At 42.0% G+C, this 24,407-nt stretch overlaps 1 protein-coding gene across 5 annotated transcripts in view; it reads right to left on the bottom strand.

Annotated features, from left to right (window-relative positions):
- The window catches only part of LOC118402345 (F-box-like/WD repeat-containing protein TBL1XR1), a 46,552-nt gene extending 22,783 nt beyond the window's left edge, over positions 1-23,769 (bottom strand). Inside the window, exons 1-6 of one of the 5 annotated variants that reach the window (XM_052477234.1) lie at positions 23,257-23,470; positions 22,084-22,162; positions 21,942-22,003; positions 10,966-11,058; positions 10,375-10,563; positions 6,514-6,659 (exon numbers count right to left, since the gene is read on the bottom strand). In XM_052477234.1, the coding sequence (XP_052333194.1) occupies positions 6,514-6,659; positions 10,375-10,563; positions 10,966-11,023 (393 nt within the window). In that variant the 5' untranslated portion in view covers positions 11,024-11,058; positions 21,942-22,003; positions 22,084-22,162; positions 23,257-23,470. Of the gene's footprint in view, positions 1-6,513; positions 6,660-10,374; positions 10,564-10,965; positions 11,059-21,941; positions 22,004-22,083; positions 22,163-23,093; positions 23,471-23,750 lie in introns of those variants that run through there. The other 4 variants (XM_052477235.1, XM_052477232.1, XM_052477233.1 and 1 more) reach the window with 4 other exon arrangements.
- Positions 23,770-24,407: the final 638 nt, after the last annotated feature.

The following is a 24,407-nucleotide window of genomic DNA, read 5'->3' as shown; positions in this document are numbered from 1 at the left end:
TTCCCTGAACAGCTGCATATCACGGGGGCTGTTCGATGCTAATGCAGAACGCCATAGGATGTTTTTGTGTTGGTTAAGGGCAGTCAGGTCTGGGGAGGACCAAGGGCTGTTCCTGGTTCTAAATTTCTTGAATGGGGCATGTTTATTTCAGATGGTTAGGAAGGCATTTTTAAAGAATATCCAGGCATCCTCTACTGACGGGATGAGATCCATATCCTTCCAGGATACCCCGGCCAGGTCGATTAGAAAGGCCTGCTCGCTGGAGTGTTTCAGGGAGCGTTTTACAGTGATGAGTGGAGGTCGTTTGACCGCTGACCCATTACGGATGCAGGCAATGAGGCAGTGATCACTGAGATCTTGGTTGAAGACAGCAGAGGTGTGTATTTAGAGGGCAAGTTGGTTAGGATGATATCTATGAGGGTGCCTGTGTTTAAGGCTTTGGGGAGGTACCTGGTAGGTTCATTGATAATTTGTGTGAGATTGAGGGCATCAAGGTTAGATTGTAGGATGGCTGGGGTGTTAAGCATGTTCCAGTTTAGGTCGCCTGGCAGCATGATCTCTGAAGATAGATGGGGGGCAATCAGTTCACATATGGTGTCCAGGGGGCAGAGGGTGGTCTATAGCAGGCGGCAACGGTGAGAGACTTGTTTTTAGAGAGGTGGATTTTTAAAAGTTGAAGTTCAAATTGTTTGGGTACAGACCTGAATAGTAGGACAGAACTCTGCAGGCTATCTTTGCAGTAGATTGCAACACCGCCCCTTTGGCAGTTCTATCTTGTCTGAAAATGTAGTTTGGAATTAAAATTTCAGAATTTTTGGTGGTCTTCCTAAGCCAGGATTCAGACACAGCTAGAACATCCGGGTTGGCAGAGTGTGCTAAAGCAGTGAATAGAACAAACTTAGGGAGGAGGCTTCTAATGTTAACATGCATGAAACCAAGGCTATTACGGTTACAGAAGTCATCAAAAGAGAGCGCCTGGGGAATAGGAGTGGAGCTAGGCACTGCAGGGCCTGGATTCACCTCTACATCGCCAGAGGAACATAGGTGTAGAATAAGGGTGCGGCTAAAAGCAAGAATTGGTCGTCTAGAACGTCTGGAACAGAGAGTAAAAGGAGGTTTCTGGGGGCGATAAAATAGCATCAAGGTATAATGTACAGACAAGGGTATGGTAGGATGTGAATACAGTGGAGGTAAACCTAGGTATTGAGTGATGAAGAGAGAGATATTGTCTCTAGAAACATCATTGAAACCAGGAGATGTCATTGCATGTGTGGGTGGTGGAACTAATAGGTTGGATAAGGTATAGTGAGCAGGACTAGAGGCTCTACAGTGAAATAAGCCAATAAATACTAACCAGAACAGCAATGGACAAGGCATATTGACATTAAGGAGAGGCATGCTTAGTCGAGTGATCAAAAGGGTCCGGTGAGTGGAGAGGTTGGTTGGGGGTCACGGCGATTTAGACAGCTAGCCCGGCCATCGGTAGCTAGCTAACATAGGATGGAGGTCTGTTATTAGCCACCTCTTGCGTTCCGTCAGTAGATTAGTGGGGTTCCGTGTGGTAGAGGGGATTAATCCAAATCACACAACAAAAATAAAAACAATAGATATAGTTAGAGGCCCAAGAAGAAAACATAATAATAATAATACAAATAAATAAATAAATTGTCTGATTGTCTATTCAGATAGCAGCCGATAAGACAGCTAACGGTTAGCAGGCCGCAGATGGGCGTTCAGGTAACGTCGCGACGGAGGAGCCAGCCGGATAACTCCTTCGGGTAGATAACGTTGGCAGTCCAGTTGTGAAGGCCCGGTGGGGCTCCGCGTAGGCAGTAAAACGGGTCCGGATAGGTGACTGCAGCCCAGGAGTGATTGATATAACTCAGGAGTGATTGACGGAGCTGGCTAGCGCCGGAATAATTGATGTTTGCTCCGGAATCGACGAAAGCCGACAGTCACACGGATAGCAGCTAGCTAGCTGTGACATCCAGGTATGAATGTCCAGAGTTAGCGGTTAAAATCCAGGGACATGGAGAAAAAAAAATTGGTCCGGTATGTTCCGTTCCGAGCCGCGCCGTACAAAACTGGTGATAGATTTTCGAGCTAAAGGATAGCTGATGACCACAAACCGTGGTTAGCTGAATACTAACGATTTGCCAGTAAAGAAGCCAACTAGCTTCTGAACTAGCTTCTGGGCTAGCTCCTGGCTAGCTCCTGGCTAGTTTCTGGCTAGCTTCTTGGAGGATTTTTTTTTCCTACTGTGTTATTGACTTGTTAATTGTTTACTCCATGTGTAACTCTGTGTTGTCTGTTCACACTGCTATGCTTTATCTTGGCCAGGTCGCAGTTGCAAATGAGAACTTGTTCTCAACTAGCCTACCTGGTTAACCTCATAGTCCGCCCCATCCCGCATGCGGTCGCGTTACTACAGCCTCAAGCTCATTACCATAACGCAACGTTAGCGATTTCTAAAAATCGCAAATGAAATGAAATAAATATGCCTGCTCTCAAGCGTATCCTTTTCTTAACAATCCTGTCGTTTCAGATTTTCAAAATATGCTTTAGAACCAGAGAAAATCAATAATTTGTGTAAGAGTGGTGATAGCTAGCTTAGCATTTAGCGTTAGCATTTAGCACGCAACATATTCACAAAAACCAGCAAAGGGATCAAATAAAATAATTTACCTTTGAAGAACTTCAGATGTTTCAATGAGGAGACTCTTACATAGCAGATGTCCAGTTTTTCCTGAAAGATTCTTGTGTAGGACACATTGTTCCGTTTTGTTACTATGCATTTGGCTACCGAAACTAACCGAAAATTCAGTCACCTACACGTCAAACTTTTTTCCGAATTAACTCCATAATATCGACTGAAACATGGAAAACGTTGTTTGAATCAATCCTCAAGGTGTTTTGTCATATATCTCTTCATTGAAATGCCGTCCCTGGAAGCCTGCATTCTTCTCTGATTCGGATGGAAAAATACTGGTAGCTGACTTTTGCGCACCAATTTCCACACAGACACCGTGCGGGACACTTGGCAATTGTAGTCTCTTATGGTCAATCTTCCAATGATATGCCTACAAATACGTCACAATGCTGCAGACACCTTGGGGAAACGATAGGAAGTGTCCGTTCATTCCTGTCGCATTCACAGCCATATAAGGCGATCATGGAAAACGTAGCTTCAGAAATCCTGTTCATTTCCTGGGCGCTCAAACATCTTGGTTTTGCCTGACGCTTTTGTTCAACGGCACTCACAGTGAAAATCTTTGCAGTTCTGGAAACGTCAGAGTGTCTTCTTTCCAAAACTATCAATTCCAAGCATAGTCGAGCATCTTTTCGTGACAAAATATTGCGCTTAAAACGGGCACGTCTTTTTATCCAAAAATGAAAATGCCCCTAGTGGACTAACAGGTTAAATAAAAGTGAAATAAAATATAAAAATAAAAAATTGGAGGATTACAGATTTGAGGTAAATAATACTTTTTTATAAATATAAATTGGTGAGGCGGGTTGCAGGAGAGTGTTTTGAAGATGAGTTGATGGACATTTTTTTTTAAATGTATGTGAAAAAAATTATAATTATATATATTTACATGGGACACGACAAGACGAGGACAAAAGATATCTGAACTGCTATGCCATCTTGGAATCAGGCTAAGGCTAAATAAGATAAATACTTATACTATCTTCAACTCGCTAAGAGTATTAATATATTATTAATTGACTAACCCGGTCTCTCCAGATCTCCCAACAGCACTATTTATAGGGACAATTTTAGATCAATGTTCTGCATTGTCAGACATTCCTGAACCTGAGACCAGAAACAGGCTACCTGAAGGCAATACCAAAATAAATGGTCTATTGATTCTGTATCCTCACGACAAAATCTGCAGAGCTTGATTGAATGCCCCAAATATTCAACATTATGTTGAAATTCTTATTAGGTTGGAATTCTATATAATAATTTTATCTGAACAGCAAAGTCTTGAATCTTGGGTAGTTTTATAAACTCAGCAAAAAAAAAAAAAAAAAAGGCCCCTTTTCAGGACACTGTCTTTCAAAGATCATTCGGTAAAATCCAAATAACTTCACAGATCTTCATTGTAAAGGGTTTAACCTGTTGAGTGTAGGGGGCAGTATTTTGATGTTTGGATGAAAAATATACCCAAATTAAACTGCGTATTTGTCAGGCCCAGAAGCTAAAATATGCATATAATTGTCATATTAGGATAGAAAACTCTAAAGTTTCCAAAACTGTCAAAATATTGTCGGTGAGTATAACAGAACTGATATTGCTGGCGGAAACCTGAGGAAAATCCAACTAGGAAGTATTTTGAAAACTCCCTGTTCCATTGCATGCCTTCCCTCCATTTAAAGGGATATCAACCAGATGTTTTTCCTTCCACATGGTGTTGAACAGTCTTTAGACATAGTTGCAGGCTTTTATTCTGAAAAAATTAGCGAGAATGATCACATCGTGTCAGTGGATGGCTGGGTGCCAGCAGAGTTTTGCATTCACAAAAAAGACATTGCATTGTCTGCCCCGTCGTGACCGCTCGAGCCTGTGGATTTCTGAACAAAACGCGGCAACCAAATGGAGGTATTTTGGATATAAAAATAATCTTTATGGAACAAAAGGAACATTTATTGTGTAACAGAGTCTCGTGAGTGCAAACATCCGAAGATCAAAGGTCAAAAGCAATACAATTAATCGCTTACCAATCTATTTTGCTGCTAGCTGTTTGTAATGTTTTGTCTGCTGAAAGAGATGTCCATATATAAACGCTTGGTTTGCTTTAGCTGTAAAAGCTTTTTTGAAATCTGACACGCGAGGTGGATTAACAACAAGCTAAGCTGCGTTTTGCATTTGTGATTTCATGAAAATTAAATATTTTTTGTAATTTAATTTGAATTTGGCACTCTGCAATTCAGCGGATGTTGACAAAAATGATCCCGCTAACGGGAAGGGTGCGCCAAGAAGTTAAACACTGTTTTCCCACGCTGAAACAATTAATGAACATGCACCTGTGGAACGGTCGATAAGATACTAACAGCTTTACAAACGGTAGAAAATTAAGGTCACAGTTATGAAAACTTAGGATAGTAAAGAGGCCTTTCTACTGACTCTGAAAAACACCAAAAGAAAGAAGCCCAGAGTCCCTGCTCATCTGCATGAATGTACCTTAGGCATGCTGCAAGGAGGCATGAGGACTGTAGATATGGCCAGGGCAAAAAATTGCAATGACCGTACTGTGAGATGTCTCCCTGTAGTGCTTTCTTAGGCAAAATGGACAGCTGATCATCCTCGCAATGGCAGACCACGTGTAACAACACCTGCACAAGATCGGTACATCCAAACATTACACCTGCGGGACAGGTACAGGATGGCAACAACAACGGCCAGCAAAGAGCCCGGATCTCAATCCCATTGAGCACATCTGGGACCTCTAATGAAACTGATTTACTTTCCTATTTATGCTATTTTTATTTCTCTGCCAGTTTTGATCCTTTATATTGGGCAGACAGACCAGTTCCCTACATCCTACCTGCTTGGGGTAACGCTGTAATAAATTGGTTGTACTCTTGGATTGAGCAGACCTTCCCATACAATTCTGATAACTCTACCATTCCAATTTACAATATAATTTAAAAACAAAATACCCTTTTCAAACATCTTTCCCATAAATACAGGTATTTTATCAACCAGCACGTTTAGGTTCAGCCATAATATTTTTTGTGCATTGTTGTTTGACATGAAAATGAATGAATTATTGACAGGATAGGAACCAAAGTGTTGGTCAATTTTTCCAGGGGACCACAATGAGATGTTCTTAACCCATGTAGCTAACATATGTTTAACCTATTCTTCTCTGATTTAAGAAATTGTTGCACAAACAATATGCTTATCTAGGCCTACACCAGCACTGGTACCAGGCTGTATTAGCTTTATACATTTGTTCTGACTCTTAGTATATTTAGCAAGCAAGCTAGCTAGCCAACTAACTAGCGATTAGCATCTAAAAATATTTATTTTAGTCACAAATGGCTAAGAAAATACACTATCTGCTAGTTTGTATCTTGCTGTCTGAAAACTACTATTAGTTTGTGTAATTATAGAACACATGGAAAGCAGCAGAGTTTTCACCAACATCTTGTTCCATCTATCTGACCATGCAGACTGCCGAGTGAACGGCAAGAAAGTGTTTGTGACTCCGTGGTCGAACATCTACTCTCTCCTTGTGTGACAGGCGGCAGGGCTTTGTGTTTGGAAGTGGCATGCAGCAGGAGGGAGAAAGACGACTCAAGTAGCAAACGGAGTAAATTATAAAAACAGACATACCTGCCTGAGTTGCGTATCACATTTAACTAACCAAACATTGAAATACCGTTATAGAAACCCCAAACCGGTCCATGCATCAATCCTGGCATATAGTAAAATGTGGTATACCACCCGGTGAGTTTGGGGTACAGTCAGTAAATAGGAAAGTTAGCGTTGTGGGTACTGACCTCATTGATGCTGACCTCTGCCTCCACGTACTGCAAGCCCTTCTGGATGATGGAGATGAGGGCAGCAGGGGGAACCAGGGCTCCGTTGATATTGGACTGGCTGATGTGGCTTTCTATGCCAAAGGTGAACGCCGAGTGGGAGAAGCCTGGCAGAAGGATGGGGCGAGAGGAAGGGGAAAATGAGTTGCACACCCACTGTCCTTCAAATCACCACACCACTGTGTCACTATGTGTACATTCACCTTGCAGAGTTTACACTCTGCGGGCAAAACTGGTTGAAATGATGTCATAATAATGTAATTTCAACCAATGTCTGGTTGTAATAAACATTTCAACTGGCTTTGCCCACTGGGCAGCACTCAGTTAAGGTTCATTTTGGGGATTATGGTAGCTGAAATGTTTGCGATATTAAGCATTTCCCTGGATTTAAGCTTGATCATTTGCAGATCTGATAATGTAAAAATGTATTGCTTTCGCAAATAGTAATTTTCAAAAGGGTGAGACACTTATTTCCGGAACCGACTCAGCACAGTGTAATCGGTAGCTGACTCTATAACCACTCCTATCTGTCATATTTTTTTTTATTTATCTGAGACTATAGGAAAGTCTTTGTCCTAAGGCCTGGAGGGAAGCCAAAGTAATTCCGCTACCCAAGAGTGGTAAAGCGGCCTTTACTGGTTCTAACAGCAGACCTACAAGCTTGCTGCCAGCTCTTAGCAAACTGTTGGGAAAAAAATTGTGTTTGACCAAATATAAAACTATTTCTCCGTAAACAAATTAACGAAAGACTTTCAGCATCCTTACAGAGAAGGGCACTCAACATGTACTGCACTGATACAAATGACTGATGATTGGTTGAAAGAAATTGATAATAAAAAGATTGTGGGAGCTGTGCTGTTAGATTTCAGTGCAGCCTTTGATAATATTGACCATAACCTGTTGTTGAAAAAAGGTGTGTGTTGTGGCTTTTCAACCTCAGTTCTGATTCCACAAGTTGGCAATCTAATAGAACTCAAAGGGTTTTCTTTAATGTGAAGTGTTGTGTACTGCAGGGCAGCTCTCTAGGCCCTCTATTCTATTTTTACCAATGCCTGTCACTGGCATTAAACTAAGCATGTGTGCCCATGTATGCTGATGATTCAACCATATATGCATCAGCAACCACAGCTAATGAAGTCACTGAAACCCTTAACAAAGAGTGGCAGTCTGTTTTGGAATGGGGGGGGTCAATAATAAACTAGTCCTGAACATCTCTAAAACTAAGAGCATTGTATTTGGTACAAATCATTCCTTGTGTGCTATACCACAGCTGAATCTGGTAATGAATGGTGTGGTTGAGGAGACTAACTTACTTGGCGTTACCTTACATTGTAAACTGTCATGGTCAAACATATAGATTCAATGGTTGCAAAGACGGGGAGAGGTCTGGCAGTAATAAAGACATGCTCTGCTTTTGACACCACACTCCAAAAAGCAAGTTCTGCAGGCTCTAGTTTTGTCTAATCTTGATTATTGTCCAGTCGTGTGGTCCAGTGGTGCAAGGAAAGACCTAGTTATGCTGCAGCTGGCCCAGAACAGAGCGGCACATTTTGCTCTTAATTGTAATCAGAGGGCTGATATAGATACTATGCATGCCAGTCTCTTGGCTAAGAGTTGAGGAGAGACTGACTATCACTTCTTTTTACAAGAAGGTAAATTCAATTGATTGGACATGATTTGGAAAGGTACACACTAGATGTCGACCGATTATGATTTTTCAACGGCGATACCGATTATTGGAGGACCAAAAAAGCCGATACAGACTAATCTGCCAATTTGTTTTATTTGTAATAATGACAATTACAACAATACTGAATTAACACTTATTTTAACTTAATATAATACATCAATAAAAATCTATTTAGCCTCAAATAAATAATGAAACGTTCAATTTGGTTTAAATAATGCAAAAACAAAGTTTTGGAGAAGAAAGTAATATGTGCCATGTAAAAATATGTGCCATGTAAAAATATGTGCCATGTAAAATATGTGCCATGTAAAAAAGCGTTTCAGTTCCTTGCTCAGAAAGTGAGAACATATGAAAGTTGGTGATTCCTTTTAACATGAGACTTCAATATTCCAAGGTAAGAGGTTTTAGGTTGTAGTTAATATAGTATTTATAGGACTATTTTTCTCTATACCATTTGTATTTCATATACCTTTGACTATTGGATGTTCTTATAGGCACTATAGTATTGCCAGCTTCCGTACCTCTCCTTGCCCCTACCTGGGCTCGAACCAGGAACACAGACAACAGCCACACTCGAAGCATCGTTACCCATCGCTCCACAAAAGCCGCGGCCCTTGCAGCACAAGGGGAATAACTACTCCAAATCTAAAAGCGAGTGACGTTTGAAACAGTATTAGCGCACACCCAGCTAACTAGCTAGCCATTTCACATTGGTTACACCAGCCATTAGGCTGATAGGCTTGAAGTCATAAACAGCGGTGTGCTTGCGAAGAGCTGCTGGCAAAACGCACGAAAGTGCTGTTTGAATGAATGATTATGGGCCTTCTGCTGCTCAGTCAGACTGCTCTATCAAATCAGACTTAATTATAACATAATAACACACAGAAATACGAGCCTTTGGTCATTAATATGATCGAATCCGGAAACTATCATTTCGAAAACAAAACATTTATTCTTTCAGTGAAATACGGAACCGTTCCGTATTTTATCTAGCGGGTGGCATCCCTAAGTCTAAATATTCCTGTTACATTGCACAACCTTCAATGTATGTCATAATTACGTAAAATTCTGGCAAATTAGTTCGCAATGAGCCAGGCAGCCCAAACGGTTGCATATACCCTGACTCTGCGTGCAATGACAGCAAGAGAAATTACAATTTTACCTGGTTAATATTGCCTGCTAAACTGGATCAGTAGTTATAACTAGTAATTATGATTGATTGTTTTTTTTAAGATAAGTTTAATGCTAGCTAGCAATTTACCTTGGCTTCTACTACATTCGTGTAACAGGCAGGCTACCCGTGGAGTGCAATGGTTAGAGCGTTGGACTAGTTAACTGTGCGGTTGCAAGATTGGAACCCCTGAGCTGACAAGGTGAAAATCTGTCGTTTTTCCACTGAACAAGGCAGTTAACCCACAGTTCCTAGGCAGTCATTGAAAATAAGAATGTGTTCTTAACTGACTTGCCTAGTTAAATAAAACTTATTTAAAAAATAAAAAAAAATCGTTGGAAATCTGTGCCCAAAAATACCGATTTCTGATTGTTATGAAAACTTTAAATCGGCCCTCATTAAATCGGCCATTCCGATTAATCGGCCGACCTCTAGTACACACCTGTCAGAGCAAAAACCAAAGGAATTGTCCATAGAGCTCAAAAACAGGATTGTGTCAAGGCACAGATCTGGGGAAGGGTACCAAAAAGATTCTGCAGCATTGAAGAACCCCAAGAACACGCTGGCCTCAAAATCATTCCTAAATGGAAGAAGGAACTGCTGGCCGCCCAGCCAAACTAAGCAATTGGGGGAGAATGGCTTTGGTCATCTTCCTGACCAAACTTCCCTGACAGAGCAACTCTGTGGAGATGGGAGAACCTTCCAGAAGGACAACCATCTCTGCAGCCCTCCACCAATCAGGCCTTTATGGTAGAGTGGCCAGACGGAAGCTACTCAGTAAAAGGCAAACCTGGCACCATCCATACTGTGAAGCATCATGCCGTGGGGATGATTTTCAGCAGCAGGGACAGGGAGACTAGTCAGGATCGAGGGAAACATGAACAGAGCGAAGTACAGAAAGATCCTTGAAAAAAAACCTGTGCCAGAGTGCTCAGGACCTCAGACTGGAGCCAAGGTTCACCTTTCAACAGGACAACGACCCTAAGCACACAGCCAAGCCAATGCAGGAGTGGCTTCGGGACATGTCTCTGAATGTCTTTGAGTGGTTCCGCCTGAGCCCGGACTTGAACCCAATCTAACATCTCTGGAGAGAATTGAAAATAGCTGTGCAGCGATGCTCCCGATCCAACCTGAAAGAGCTTGAGAGGATCTGCAGAGAAGAATGGGAGGAACTAATAAGCAAACAGCTGGGACGAGTCTCTGAATGTCCTTGAGTGGCCCAGCCAGAGCCCGGACTCTGGCTGGGCCAGTGTGCCAAGCTTGTAGCGTCATACCAAAGAAGACTCAAAGCTGTAATTGCTGCCAAAGGTGCTTCGACAAAGTAATGCGTAAAGGGCCTGAATACTTATGTAAATGTGATATTTCCATTTTTATTTTTGCAAACATTTCCAAAAAACGTTTTTTGCTTTGTCATTATGGGATAGTTTGTAAATTGATAAGGATTTTTTTTAATCCATTTTGGAATAAGGCTATATAACTTAACAAAATGTTATAAAAAGTCAAGGGGTCTGAATACTTTCCGAAGGCACTGTAGATCAGATGTGGGTCTTACCTGACTCTTGCAGGTATCTGTACACCAGGAAGTTGACCTCATCACTGCTAATGCTCATTTTTAATCCTGGTGGTCAACGAAGGGAATGGGAGCCTAGGAAGAGAGAGACACACCCACACAGTTACAACACAGCCTGACAAAACATGAATGCTGTACAGCTTGTGTTATACTCAGATACTTATTAACAGATTAAAACAGACACTTCAAACAAACCCAGTGCCTTCGTCATGGTTGAACATTTGAACACTTGCCGATGGACTTCAGTTTACCACTACACTGATTAGTGACGAGGCATCTAGTTGGAACTGAGCTTGCTTTTGAACTTGGGAGTCTTGGAGAGTGGCAACATTTACAGTCTAGACGACATGTTGAAAGTCAATGGATAGTAGATCCATGCAAATACCCTGAGTCAATAAAATAAGGTGTAAAAATGACACGAACTCACAACGCAGAGTTCCACACTAACATTTTCCCCTGCTGGCACTGGTGCCTGTTTCAGTTAGTGGCACCAGCCCGTGATCTGGTGGCACCCCCTAAACATATTTGCAGTGTCAAACATGCCTGCTTGTCGAATATCTCATCCCAAAATCAGGGACATCAATATGGAGTTGGTCTCCCCTTTGCTGCTATAACAGCCTCCACTCTTCTGGGAAGGCTTTCCACTAGATGTTGGAACATTGCTGCAGGGACTTGCTTCCATTCAGCCTCAAGAGCATTAGAGAGGTTGGGCACCGATGTTGATTGCTTAGACCTGGCTCGCAGTCTGCCTTCCAATTCATCCCAACAGTGTTCGAAGGGGTTGAGGTCAGGGCTCTGTGCAGGCCAGTCAAATTCTTCTACACCGATCTCGACAAACCATTTCTGTATGGAAATCGCATTTCGCACGGGGCAATGTCATGCTGAAACTGGAAAGGGCCTTCCGCAAACTGTTGCCACAAAGTTGGAAACAAAGTTTGACTCGAGAATATTAGAGGACACACAGGCCATTTTGAAAATGAGAAATAACTTTTTAGGAGCAGTCTCTCTTTAATAGCGACACTAGTTGCATCCAAAGTTGTGCTTTTCCCCCATTGTATTTTGAAATATTATACAATAGGGCTGGGAATTGCCATTGACCTGAAGATATTGTCACGATACCTAGGTGCCGATACGATATGTATTACGATTCTCACAATTCTATATGTATTGTGATTCAATACTGCGATCTGATGCTCCAAACATACTGCTCATTATGTCTGCTGCAGACGAGAGAGCATGAGAAAATTAGTTTCTGTCATGGAAATAAGTGCTGAAAACTAGGCTCACTATTTAAAAAGACGGTGAACACGCTATAGGGTGTAAAATACCAGCATTTTGGCACTAGTACAGCTGACTAGAGTTGGCTAATATCTAAAAACAGACACTTTGACTCCTCCAAGTACCAATATAATAGTGTCCAAAAATAGTCCCCCATCACTATTATACAATCATGAGGGGGGGCAGAGTGTGTGAGGCTTGCACATTACAACAGCAAGCCCCAGCTAAACAGGCAGCAGGGCAGACACTTTACTGTTTAACAAATTAATGGTTTTATCTGCCCCAAAATTTGAACCTTTTGATTGAGGTGTCCAAGTAGAATGTGCAGCTTGCACCAGTGCGACCAATTTAAAAATGTTTACTTGCACAGCTAAGTCAAAGGGTCACAAAATGTGACTAAATGGTCTCAGTCTGTAGCCCTGCCAAAAGATGACATAACTCCACTATGTAACATCATATCAAAATGGGCAAGCCTTTTGATCCCTTACCTTGCCTGACCTACTTTGGGGAAAATTCATAACACTCTGTGGTTACGGCCAAACTTATCATTATCAATTGGCAGTACAATCATGGAGTTAAATTCCATCCTTGCCCTTAGGCAAGGCACCAGTTTCCATTCATTACCCCCACAACTGGAAATAATTACTGAGCCCTCCTTAAGAGGGCAGGCTGACTCATGTGGACAAAACCACTGGGGGAAAGGAAAAACATCCCGCATAGTTCGTATTCCTGAGATGCGTATTTATTCAAGTGAGCCACACACTGTTTAAACAGGACCGTGGAAAGAAACAGGGACGTGTAGGATGGCTGGATTGGAATTTATAGCACTTCATCATGCTAGCCCACTGAAAAGTACACACAGAGACCAGAAATGATAGCTAATGGTAAACAAATCAAGAGAGCCTTGGCCTCTGGAGAATGCGATGCACTTCACGACACAGACAGAATCATGACAATGGTAGGAATGGGATCGTGTTGCAATATGTGGCGTTAGTCACGGGTACAGCTGATGGGTTTGGTTGTACATTCAGGATAACACATAGGAGACACCCATAGTTTGTCCTATTCACATTGACTATGAGGGGTGAGGTTGCTGACAAGCAGTGGGTCTACATTTCAAGATATACAGTTGTAGTCAGAAGTTTACATACATTTAAACTCAGTTTCACAATTCCTGACATTTAATCCTAGTAAAAATTTCCTGTCGTAGGTCAGTTAGGATCACCTCTTTATTTTAAGAATGTGAAATGTGAGAATAATAGTAGCGAGAATGCTTTATTTCAGCTTTTATTTCTTTCATCACATTCCCAGTCGGTCAGAAGTTTACATACACTCAATTAGTATTTGGTAGCATTGCCTTAAATTGTTTATCTTGGGTCAAACGTTTTGGGTAGCCTTCCACAAGCTTCCCACAATGAGTTGGGTGAATTTTGGCCCATTCCTCCTGACAGAGCTGGTGTAACTGAGTCAGGTTTGTAGGCCTCCTTGCTCACAAATGCTTTTTCAGTTCTGCCCACAAATGTTCTATAGGATTGAGGTGAGGACTTTGTGATGGACACTCAAATACTTAAGTACGGTTGAGGTCATTGTCCATTTGGAAGACCCATTTGTGACCAAGCTTTAACTTCCTGACAGATGTCTTGATATGTTGCTTTAATATATCCACATCATTTTCCTACCTCATGATGACATCTATTTTGTGAAGTGCACCAGTCCCTCCTGCAGCAAAGCACCCCCACAACATGATGCTGCCACCCCCGTGCTTCACGGTTGGGATGTTGTTCTTTGGCTTGCAAGCATCCCCCTTTTCCTCCAAACATAACGATGGTCATTACAGCCAAACAGTTCCATTTGTGTTTCATCAGACCAGAGGACATTTCTCCAAAAAGTACAACCTTTGTCCCCTTGTGCAGTTGCAAACCGTAGTCTGGCTTTTTTTAATGGCGGTTTTGGAGCAGTGGCCTCTTAGGTTATGTCGATATAGGACTCCTTTTACTGTGGATATTGAAACTTTTGTACCAGTTTCCTCCAGCATCTTCACAAGGTCCTTTGATGTTGCTCTGGGATTGATTTGCACTTTTCACAACAAAGTACATTCATCTGTAGGAGACAGAACGAGTCTCCTTCCTGATCGGTATGACAGCTGCGTGGTCCCATGGTGTTCATACTCGCGTACTATTGTTTGTACAGATGAACGTGGTACCTTCAGATGTTTGGAAATTGCTCCCAAAGATGAACCAGACTTGTGGAGGCCTACAATTTTTTTCTGCAGCCTTGTCTGATTTTTTTTACATTTTCCAATGATGTCAAGCAAAGAGGCACTGAGATTGAAGGTAGGCCTTGAAATACATCCACAGGTACACCTCCAACTGACTCAAATTATGTCAATTAGCCTATCAGAAGTTTCTAAAGCCATGACATAATTTTCTGGAATTTTACAAGCTGTTTAAAGGCAGTCATCTTCTGACCCACTGAAATTGTGATAAAGTGAATTATAAAGGAAATAATCCGTCTGTAAACAGTTGTTGGATTACTTGTGTCATGCACAAAGTATATGTCCTAACCGACTTGTCAAAACTACAGTTTGCTAACAAGAAATGTAGAGTGGTTGAAAAACGAGTTTTAATGACTCCATCCTAAGTGTACGTAAACTTCCGAACTTAAACTGTAGATCCTGAGAATTAAATCTGAAAAGTTTATTTTATTTTCACACACACACACACACACGTTATATGCCAAGTACACTGCTCTTCTCGTGTCCCATACCAATAACAGGCAGGGTCCCTTTCCTTGATTCCACAAGGAATCAAACCCTCAGAGGTAGTAGTCACACCTGTGGTGAAAGAGGCATTATTCTTACCAAACCACATGACCTTTGATTTAAAAAGGTGTTCAGAACAAGGTTAAGGTCAGAGAAAGCTTGTTGGACACCAAGAAAGCTTCGTTGTTGAGCATTTAACACAACATCTGGGAAGGGGCCAGCTGAGTATAAGACTATCATCTGCATATAAATGGATGAGAGAGCTGCCTACTGCCTGAGCTGTTGTTGTTGATGTAAATTGAGAAGAGTGTGGGGCCTAGGTTTGAGCCTTGGGGTACTCCCTTGGGGACAGGCAGTGGCTGAGACAGCAGATTTTCTGACTTTATACACTGCGCTCTTTGAGGTAGTTCGCAAACCAGGCCAAATACTCCTTAGCCGGCCCACAAGAATGGAATGGTCTACCAAAATCAAAAGCTTTGGCCAAGTCAATAAAAATAGCAGCACAACATTGCTTTGAATCAATTGCAATGGTGACAACATTGAGGACCGTTAAGGTTGCACTGACACATCTTTAACCTGAGCGGAAACCAGATTGCATACCAGAGAGAATACTATGGACATCAAGAAATCCAGCCAGTTGATTATTACGTTTTTCCAACACTTTTTATTAACAGGGCAAAATAGAAATAGGCCTATAACAGTTAGAATCACCTTGATCTCCCCCTTTGAATAAAGGACGAACTGTGGCTGCCTTCCAGGCAATGGGAACCTCCCCAGAAAGGAGAGACAGGTTAAAAAGGTCGGAGATAGGCTTGGCAATCATAGGGGCAGCAACTTTAAAGAAGGGTCTAAACCATTGGACCCAGATGGTTTTTGGGGGTCAAGTTTCAGGGGCTCCTTTAGCACCTGAACTGTGACTGCTTGCAGGGAGAAACTTTGTAGCGGGGCAGGGGAAACAGAGGGAGAAGCATTGGTGATAGTCACATTAGAAGGGGTGGGAGATGAGGAAATGTTGGATGGGCAAGGAGGCATGTCTGAGTCCAATAGAAATCCTGACTTAATGAAGTGGTGATTAAAGAGCTCAGCCATGTGCTTCTTGTCAGTAACAACCACATCATCAACTTTAAGGGACATGGGCAGCTGTGAGGAGGGTTTATTCTCCGGGCCTTTAACCCTTTTCCAGATCTCCTTGGGGTTAGACACACAGAGAGTGGGCCTTAATTAAACCTCTGATATGAAGAGAATGTCCCTGGAACCATCGATCCCCAGTTCGACTTTATATCGGAGATGCTAACTATGGCATTGTTGTTCAAAACATCAACAAAATAACAATGAAATGCCAGCCATTATAGCTTTGGACCATTTCTTTCCCTCCACACATTTCAGTGGAAAGGATTGTAGTCTGTTTGTATACAAGCCTCTCTGTGGGCTATACTGTAGCTTCTACTGTAGCTCACCCTTTGCACTTTGCCCAAGGACAGCACTCTCTCTCTGAACACGAGGCCCAGGGCTATAAGTATGAATGCATTAAAACAGCACAGTTTGTATGAGAGTTTATGTGCAGGAATGCATGTCAGATACAGCTCGAGAAGACAAGCCAAAATGGGTTGAGGCGTTTATTAATGGTCTTGGCTGTGTATTCCAACTTCCCCACGCAAATATTTACAGCGTTTGGGGGACGGAAAGTATTTTTTTACATTTTTTTTCTAGGGCTGGGGGATATGGCCTTTTCAAACTTAGTGATTCACAATATATATATATATAAAAATGTTAAGGGTCAAGACACTATTTCAAACAGTCAGGAATAATGTAATGAATTCTGGCCTTGTAAAATTATACCTAGGCTAAATATAAGATCCACTACAAATGAAAATACTATAACCTGCTTTGTTGCAATAATCACTGATCTGACTTTCAAGTCTAAAAAAATTCCCTTTTTGTTACAAATTTAACCAGAACCACTGATAATGGCCAACTTCTTACCAGGCATTATAGAACATTAACACAGGTTTCAAACCATCTCTCAAGCACAAGCCCACCTGGTAGTGAGTAGCCAGCTAATCTTTATATTTAAAGTTTAGCAAACTTGGATCTACAGTGCATTCGGAAAGTATTCAGACCCCTTGACTTTTTACACATTTTGTTACGTTACAGCCCTATTCTAAAAATGTCTTTTTATATATCCTCATCATTCTACACACAATACCCCATAATTACAAGGTGAAAACAGGGGGTTTAGAAATATTTGCAAATGTATTATATAAAAAAAACAGGCATACCTAATTTACATAAATATTCAGACCTTTTAATGAGACTTGAAATTGACCTCAGGTGTATCCTGTTTCCATTGATCATCCTTAAGATGTTTCTACAACTTGGTAAATTCAATTGACTGGACATGATTGGGGCGGCAGGTAGCCTAGTGGTTAGAGTTGGGCCAGTAACCGAAAGGGTGCTAGATCGAGTCCCCAAGCTGACAAGGTAAAAATCTGTCATTCTGCCCCTGAACAAGGCAGTTAACCCACTGTTCCTAGGCAGTCATTGTAAATAAGAATTTGTTCTTAACCGAATTGCCTAGTAAAAAAAAAAAACATTTTAAAGAATAATTTGGAAAGACACACAACTGTCTATATAAAAAGGTCCCACAATTGACAGTGCATGTCAGAGTAAAAACCAAGCCATGAGGTCGAAGGACTTGTCCTTAGAGCTCCAAGACAGGATTGTGTCGAGGCACAGATCTGGAGAAGGGTAAATAGAACAAGTTTGGAACCATCAAGACTCTTCCTAGAGCTGGCCGCCTGGGCAAACTGAGAAATCAGGGAAGAAGACCCTTGGCTCTAGAACCCGATGGCTCTAGAGATCTTCAGTGGAGATGGGAAAACTTTCTAGAAGGACAACCATATCTGTAGAACTTCACCAAATCAGGCCTTTATTGTAGAATGGCCAGACGGAAGCCACTCCTCAGTAAAAGGCACCTGTGGTCCTTCTGTGGCACAGTTGGTAGAGCATGGCGCTTGTAACGCCAGGGTAGTGGGTTCGATTCCCGGGACCACCCATACGTAGATACGTGTATGCACACATCGCTTTGGATAAAAGTCGCTTTGGATAAAAGCGTCTGCTAAATGGCATATATTATTATTATTATATTATAGAGACAAAGTAGAATCTCAATTCAACGGCTCAGACACAAGAGGTATGTGGCAGGGTCTACAGTCAATTACAGACTACAAGAAGAAAACCAGCCCAGTCACGGACCAGGATGTCTTGCTCCCAGGCAGACTAAATAACTTTTTTGCCCGCTTTGAGGACAATACAGTGCCACTGACACGGCCTGCAACGAAAACATGCGGCCTCTCCTTCACTGCAGCAGAGGTGAGTAAAACATTTAAACGTGTTAACCCTCGCAAGGCTGCAAGGCCCAGACGGCATCCCCAGCCGCGCCCTCAGAGCATGCGCAGACCAGCTGGCTGGTGTGTTTACGGACATATTAAATCAATCCCTATACCATTCTGCTGTTCCCACATGCTTCAAGAGGGCCACCATTGTTCCTGTTCCCAAGAAAGCTAAGGTAACTGAGCCCACCTGAAACCCCACCTCTTTAAGGAATACCTAGGATAAGTAATCCTTCTCACCCCCCCCCCCTTTAAGATTTAGATGCACTATTGTAAAGTGACTATTCTACTGGATGTCATAAGGTGAATGCACCAATTTGTAAGTCGCTCTGGATAAGAGCGTCTGCTAAATGACTTAAATGTAAATGTCTAAACGACTACTGCCCCGTAGCACTCACTTCCGTCATCATGAAGTGCTTTGAGAGACTAGTCAAGGACCATATCACCTCCACCCAACCTGACACCCTAGACCCACTCCAATTTGCTTACCGCCCAAATAGGTCCACAGACGATGCAATCTCAACCACACTTCACACTGCCCTAACCCATTTGGACAAGAGGAATACCTATGTGAGAATGCTGTTCATAGACTACAGCTCGGCATTTAACACCATAGTACCCTCCAAGCTCATCATCAAGCTCGAGACCCTGGGTCTCGACCCCGCCCTGTGCAATTGGGTACTGGACTTGCTGACGGGCCACCCCCAGGTGGTGAGGGTAGGCAACAACATCTCCACCCCGCTGATCCTCAACACTGGGGCCCCACAAGGGTGCGCTCTGAGCCCTCTCCTGTACTCCCTGTTCACCCACGACTGCGTGGCCACGCACGCCTCCAACTCAATCATCAAGTTTGCGGACGACACAACAGTGGTAGGCTTGATTACCAACAACGACGAGGCGGCCTACAGGGAGGAGGTGAGGGCCCTCGGAGTGTGGTGTCAGGAAAATAACCTCATACTCAATGTCAACAAAACTAAGGAGATGATTGTGGACTTCAGGAAACAGCAGAGGGAACACCCCCCCCCCCCTATCCATATCGCTGGAACAGTAGTGGAGAGGGTAGTAAGTTTTAAGTTCCTCGGCATACACATCACAGACAAACTGAATTGGTCCACTCACACAGACAGCGTCGTGAAGAAGGCGCAGTAGCGCCTCTTCAACCTCAGGAGGCTGAAGAAATTTGGCTTGTCACCAAAAGCACTCACAAACTTCTACAGATGCACAATCGAGAGCATCCTGGCGGGCTGTATCACCGCCTGGTACGGCAACTACTCCGCCCACAACCGTAAGGCTCTCCAGAGGGTAGTGAGGTCTGCACAACGCATCACCGGGGGCAAACTACCTGCCCTCCAGGACACCTACACCACCCGATGTTACAGGAAGGCCATAAAGATCATCAAGGACAACAACCACCCGAGCCACTGCCTGTTCACCCCGCTATCATCCAGAAGGCGAGGTCAGTACAGGTGCATCAAAGCTGGGACCGAGAGACAGAAGCTGTTTTTCAATCTCAAGGCCATCAGACTGTTAAACAGCAACCACTAACATTGAGTGGCCGCTGCCAACACACTGACTCAACTCCAGCCACTTTAATAATGGGAACTGATGGGAAATGTAAAATATATCACTAGCCACTTTAAACAATGCTACCTAATATAATGTTTACAGAACCTACATTATTTGTCTCATATGTATACGTATATACTGTAATCTATATCATCTACTGCATCTTTATGTAATACATGTATCACTAGCCACTTTAACTATGCCACTTTGTTTACATACTCATCTCATATGTATATACTGTACTCGATACCATCTACTGTATCTTGGCTGTGCCACTCTGTACCATCACTCATTCATATATCGATATGTACATATTCTTTATCCCCTTACACTTGTGTGTATAAGACAGTAGTTTTGGAATTGTTAGTTAGATTACTTGTTGGTTATTACTGCATTGTCGGAACTAGAAGCACAAGCATTTCGCTACACTCGCATTAACATCTGCTAACCATGTGTATGTGACAAATAAAATTTGATTTGAGATTGTAGCTTCATACCCAAGACGATTCGAGAATGTAATCGCTGCCAAAGGTGATTCAACAAAGTACTAAGTAAAGGGTCTGAATACTTATGTAAATGTGATATTTCAGTTAATACATGTGCAAAATGTTCTAAAAAACTGTTTTTGCTTTGTCATTATGGGGTATTGTGTGTGTAGAATGATGAGATTTTTTTTTTAAACCAAAATCAATTTAGGAATAAGGCTGTAACGTAACAAAATATGGAAAAAGTCAAGTGGTCTGAACACTTTCCAAATGCACTGTATTTGTTTGCTAATGGACACACCTTCCTGTCTGTCTCCAACTGTTTGAACAAAATAGCCTGTTCACTGTCTTTAGATGTGGAAATCAAGAGGCCTAACTGGACAAGAAGACGCTCATTTCTCAGAATGAGTTGACAATTCCTTAAATAAATTAGTATTTTTATACTCTTTGCACATTTACAAAACACAGACTAGACAGCTAGCGCATAACCGTCTGGCTAAAAAGCTGCTAACGGTACATGGTACTGCAATGCCACCTGCGACAAACTGAGTATTAATTTTCCACATTCATTGATACTGCCATTTTAGTATGGTCTGCTCTACATTTTGGGAGTGGAGACATAAGGGTATCATTATGAAGGTTAAGTTCTCCTCCATTACAATAATGTCTCAATGTGTTTGGGTGTCCATATGACCGATTATGTTAGACCAAACCTCAAATGCAAATAGCGAGTTGAAACTGCTTGTTGTCAGAGAGGAAGTGGCAGGGGGAGGGGCTTTGTGTCTGTGTGCGAAAGTACACAGTACAGAAAGAGCGAAGGAGATGAGACCAAAAAGACAAAACACTCAAAGAAACAAAAACAATTAAATAATACTTGTCTTTTGCAATACAGGCATTTTGAACATTGCGCTAAAACATTATTTTGAATTAATTCAATATATCGCCCAGCCCTAGTTTCCCTCACGCCTCTTTGGGGTGATGACAATTCAGTCGGGTCAAGGAGGGCGAATATGGCTCATCGGTGTGAATTAGTTGTCCCTCTGACATGCACTGAAGTACAGGCCTCAACCCCAGTGTCCTGACACCTTGCCGAGGGTTTGACTGCATCTGTAGACTCCTCTCCTGCTCCTTCACGAAAGTTGACGGTCTGTTTGGGGATTTGAAAACCCAAAGTGCACAGAGTGGATGAGAAAGGACTATGTTGATGAAAAGTGACACACATCATGGGAGATGTGCTCCTGTGGGATATCCAAAACAACTCCACATTCTGGTAGTCCAGGTTTGAACCAAAGTATGGAGAAAGTCATCCTTACAATGCAATCGTCAGGCATGTCTGTGTGATTCTGTGATAACCACTGTGCTTTCTATTATACTATATAAGACAAAAAGCACAACTTGTGTGTTGCTTCGGAAACACTTCTCAGCTATCACTATGCATGCGATTACATACGATTATGTCAGCCCCAGACTACTCACCATGTGATCAAGTGTCTTTCAGAAGCTCATTGCTCCACCGTCCAGAGGAGGAACTCAGCAATCTAGGAACGAAGACAGTGAACAGAATAATTACATTTACACTTGAGTCATTTAGCAGACACTCTTATCCAGAGTGACTTACAGTTAGTGCATTCATCTCAAGATAGCTAGGTGAGACAACCACATCTCGGTCATAGTAAGTTTCCTCAATAACGTCAGTGCTGGAAAAGTCAAGCGTGAGTGTTAGTTAACGAAAGGCATTTCTTTTTAATTCCAGTTTATACACTGTTCATGTTGACTCTCTGAGTAAGTACATAAGAGTGAAACCTTGAGTATACTGTTTAGAAGTATATAGCTATCATGGCAAGAGGATGATGCTTTCATAGCAACTTCAGAGCTCAATAATTATGCACGGCAACTGGGACTTAACAATCCCAGTACATTGATATATTACCTGCCAATATTGTATGGAAATTGTAAGGGAAATGTTGCAGTGCCTACGCAGGCAGATTGAGGAAAGAGTTAAAAACTGACTGGCCAAGAGGGGTGTGTCGCTATACTATCAGACTGGGTCAGTGATGAATCCATACAGGCAATGGACCTTTGTGCTACAAGTGCCCTGGTAGGAGTACGCAAGAAGCAGACGGGGAAGAAGAATTACCTAGTTACTACTGTAATGTTAACATGTACAGTACCTTCGTGTACAGCTGTGATAGAAAACGCTATCATAGTCAACGTTATAACATTGGCACACTACACCAGTCGGCACAATTTACTATCCGTAACTTAACGTTAACTACCTAACTGCGCAATTTAGGTTTTACCTCATTTATAAACGTTAGCTAGCAACAGTAATATTAAAAAACGATTTCGTCTAACGTTAGCTAGCTACCGTTAGTTGGCGTTATGTCACCGGCTAGCCTAAGCTAACGTAGCTCGCATTGCTAACTAGCTAGCGCGAAGAGCACAAAGCCCATCCCCCACACGGTTGTACGCAAAGAGACTAAGCTAACGTAGTGATTAGCTAACTAGCCTGGGCACCGCGACGTGGTTTTTCGGTCGCCACTCTCCCGCGACCATGAGGCATTGCTAAACAAGGATTTAGCGGTAGCTAACTAGTTAGTCAAAAAAAAAACATATTATAGGGCATACCTTTAGAAAGGGGTGGCAATATTTTGCATTTATTCCTGTGTTCCAACAACAAAACCAAAAAAAACAAGATTCGTTCTTTATATGAACGGTGCTGGTTAACTAGCAAGGCTAGCTAGCTGCTCTTTCAAAATGTGTCCCCATAATCCAGTAGCTAGCTACCTACTTTGTCTGAAATCTTTTGATAGATGGCTTCCGCTGTAATCCACGTGTTAAAGCTAAACCATGTTATCTCTTTCCAAAGATTACAAAATTGATATAACAAGGAAATTAATTAACATTTTAACGCTAATAGATAAGATACAAAGCCAGGCGGTTCGAAGCCAACGGCTTCAGACACTCAACACAGTGACGCGACTTTCCCTACAAAAATGGGCAGTCCAGGCAGCTTGCTACAGTATTTCCAAACATCACTCATTGAAGCGAGGCACAGAAAGCATAGTCACATGTAGAAAAAGTGTACAGGAAATGTTATTTCCTGCAAAACGATTAAAACGTATGGTAAACCAATATTGTATTAATTTAGATAATTAGATGCCATACAGTTCTGTGAATGTATATTTTATACAACCAGTCTCTTTGAATGTATTAATATTGTCCATAAAGAAATGGGAGAGTTCAACTACTCAGAATAGAATTATGAAGAAATAGGCAACTCACTTTCACAATCATATACAGTACTTAGAGCCAGCACACAATGGCTCCATCACATAATAACCATCCCTCCCCCTCCTCCCAAATTGGGTTTAAGAGCCTTCACTTGGTTCCACCAATCAGATGAAAAGGAAAAAGTATAGAGGCTTCAAGCTAACAGCCAGCCACCAGTCAAAACAGTGTTTCCCCCATCCCCCACTATTGCAAATTTTTGCCTGGCTGGGCACCACTAGCCATAGATAAATTACTCCCCACCCTCTATCCTTTGCTGGTCATTCATATTGAGAAAGTCAATAACAAGCTGACATTATTGATGTCTACATATATAACTGTTTTTTATTTGCATACATTTTCCTATGTGCATTGCACTGTTTTAGCTGGACATGCTGATCAAAAGATACACGGGAGTAAGATCTTCTGAGAAGCACTTGACAAGGCTGTGAAAAGTGTCACGGAAGTTGTATATCACCCTGGGATGAGACGTTGAGATGGGATCATTCCATGATTCCTCAGTACATTTTAGATCTACTATAGCTGTATCAAAGATAGGATGACGATAGCACAAGCTTTTCCTGCCATAATTAAAAAACTAGACTGAATAGTACTGATTCAAGTGCTAACATATGACTGTTTTTCTCAAACTATCCCCAAGTGAAGATTCTG

The sequence above is a fragment of the Oncorhynchus keta genome, chromosome 23 (genome assembly GCF_023373465.1).
Source record: "Oncorhynchus keta strain PuntledgeMale-10-30-2019 chromosome 23, Oket_V2, whole genome shotgun sequence".
NCBI classification, from domain to species: domain Eukaryota; kingdom Metazoa; phylum Chordata; class Actinopteri; order Salmoniformes; family Salmonidae; genus Oncorhynchus; species Oncorhynchus keta.
The sequence above is the reverse complement of the archived record's forward strand: the minus strand, read 5'-3'. Positions and strand labels throughout refer to the sequence as shown.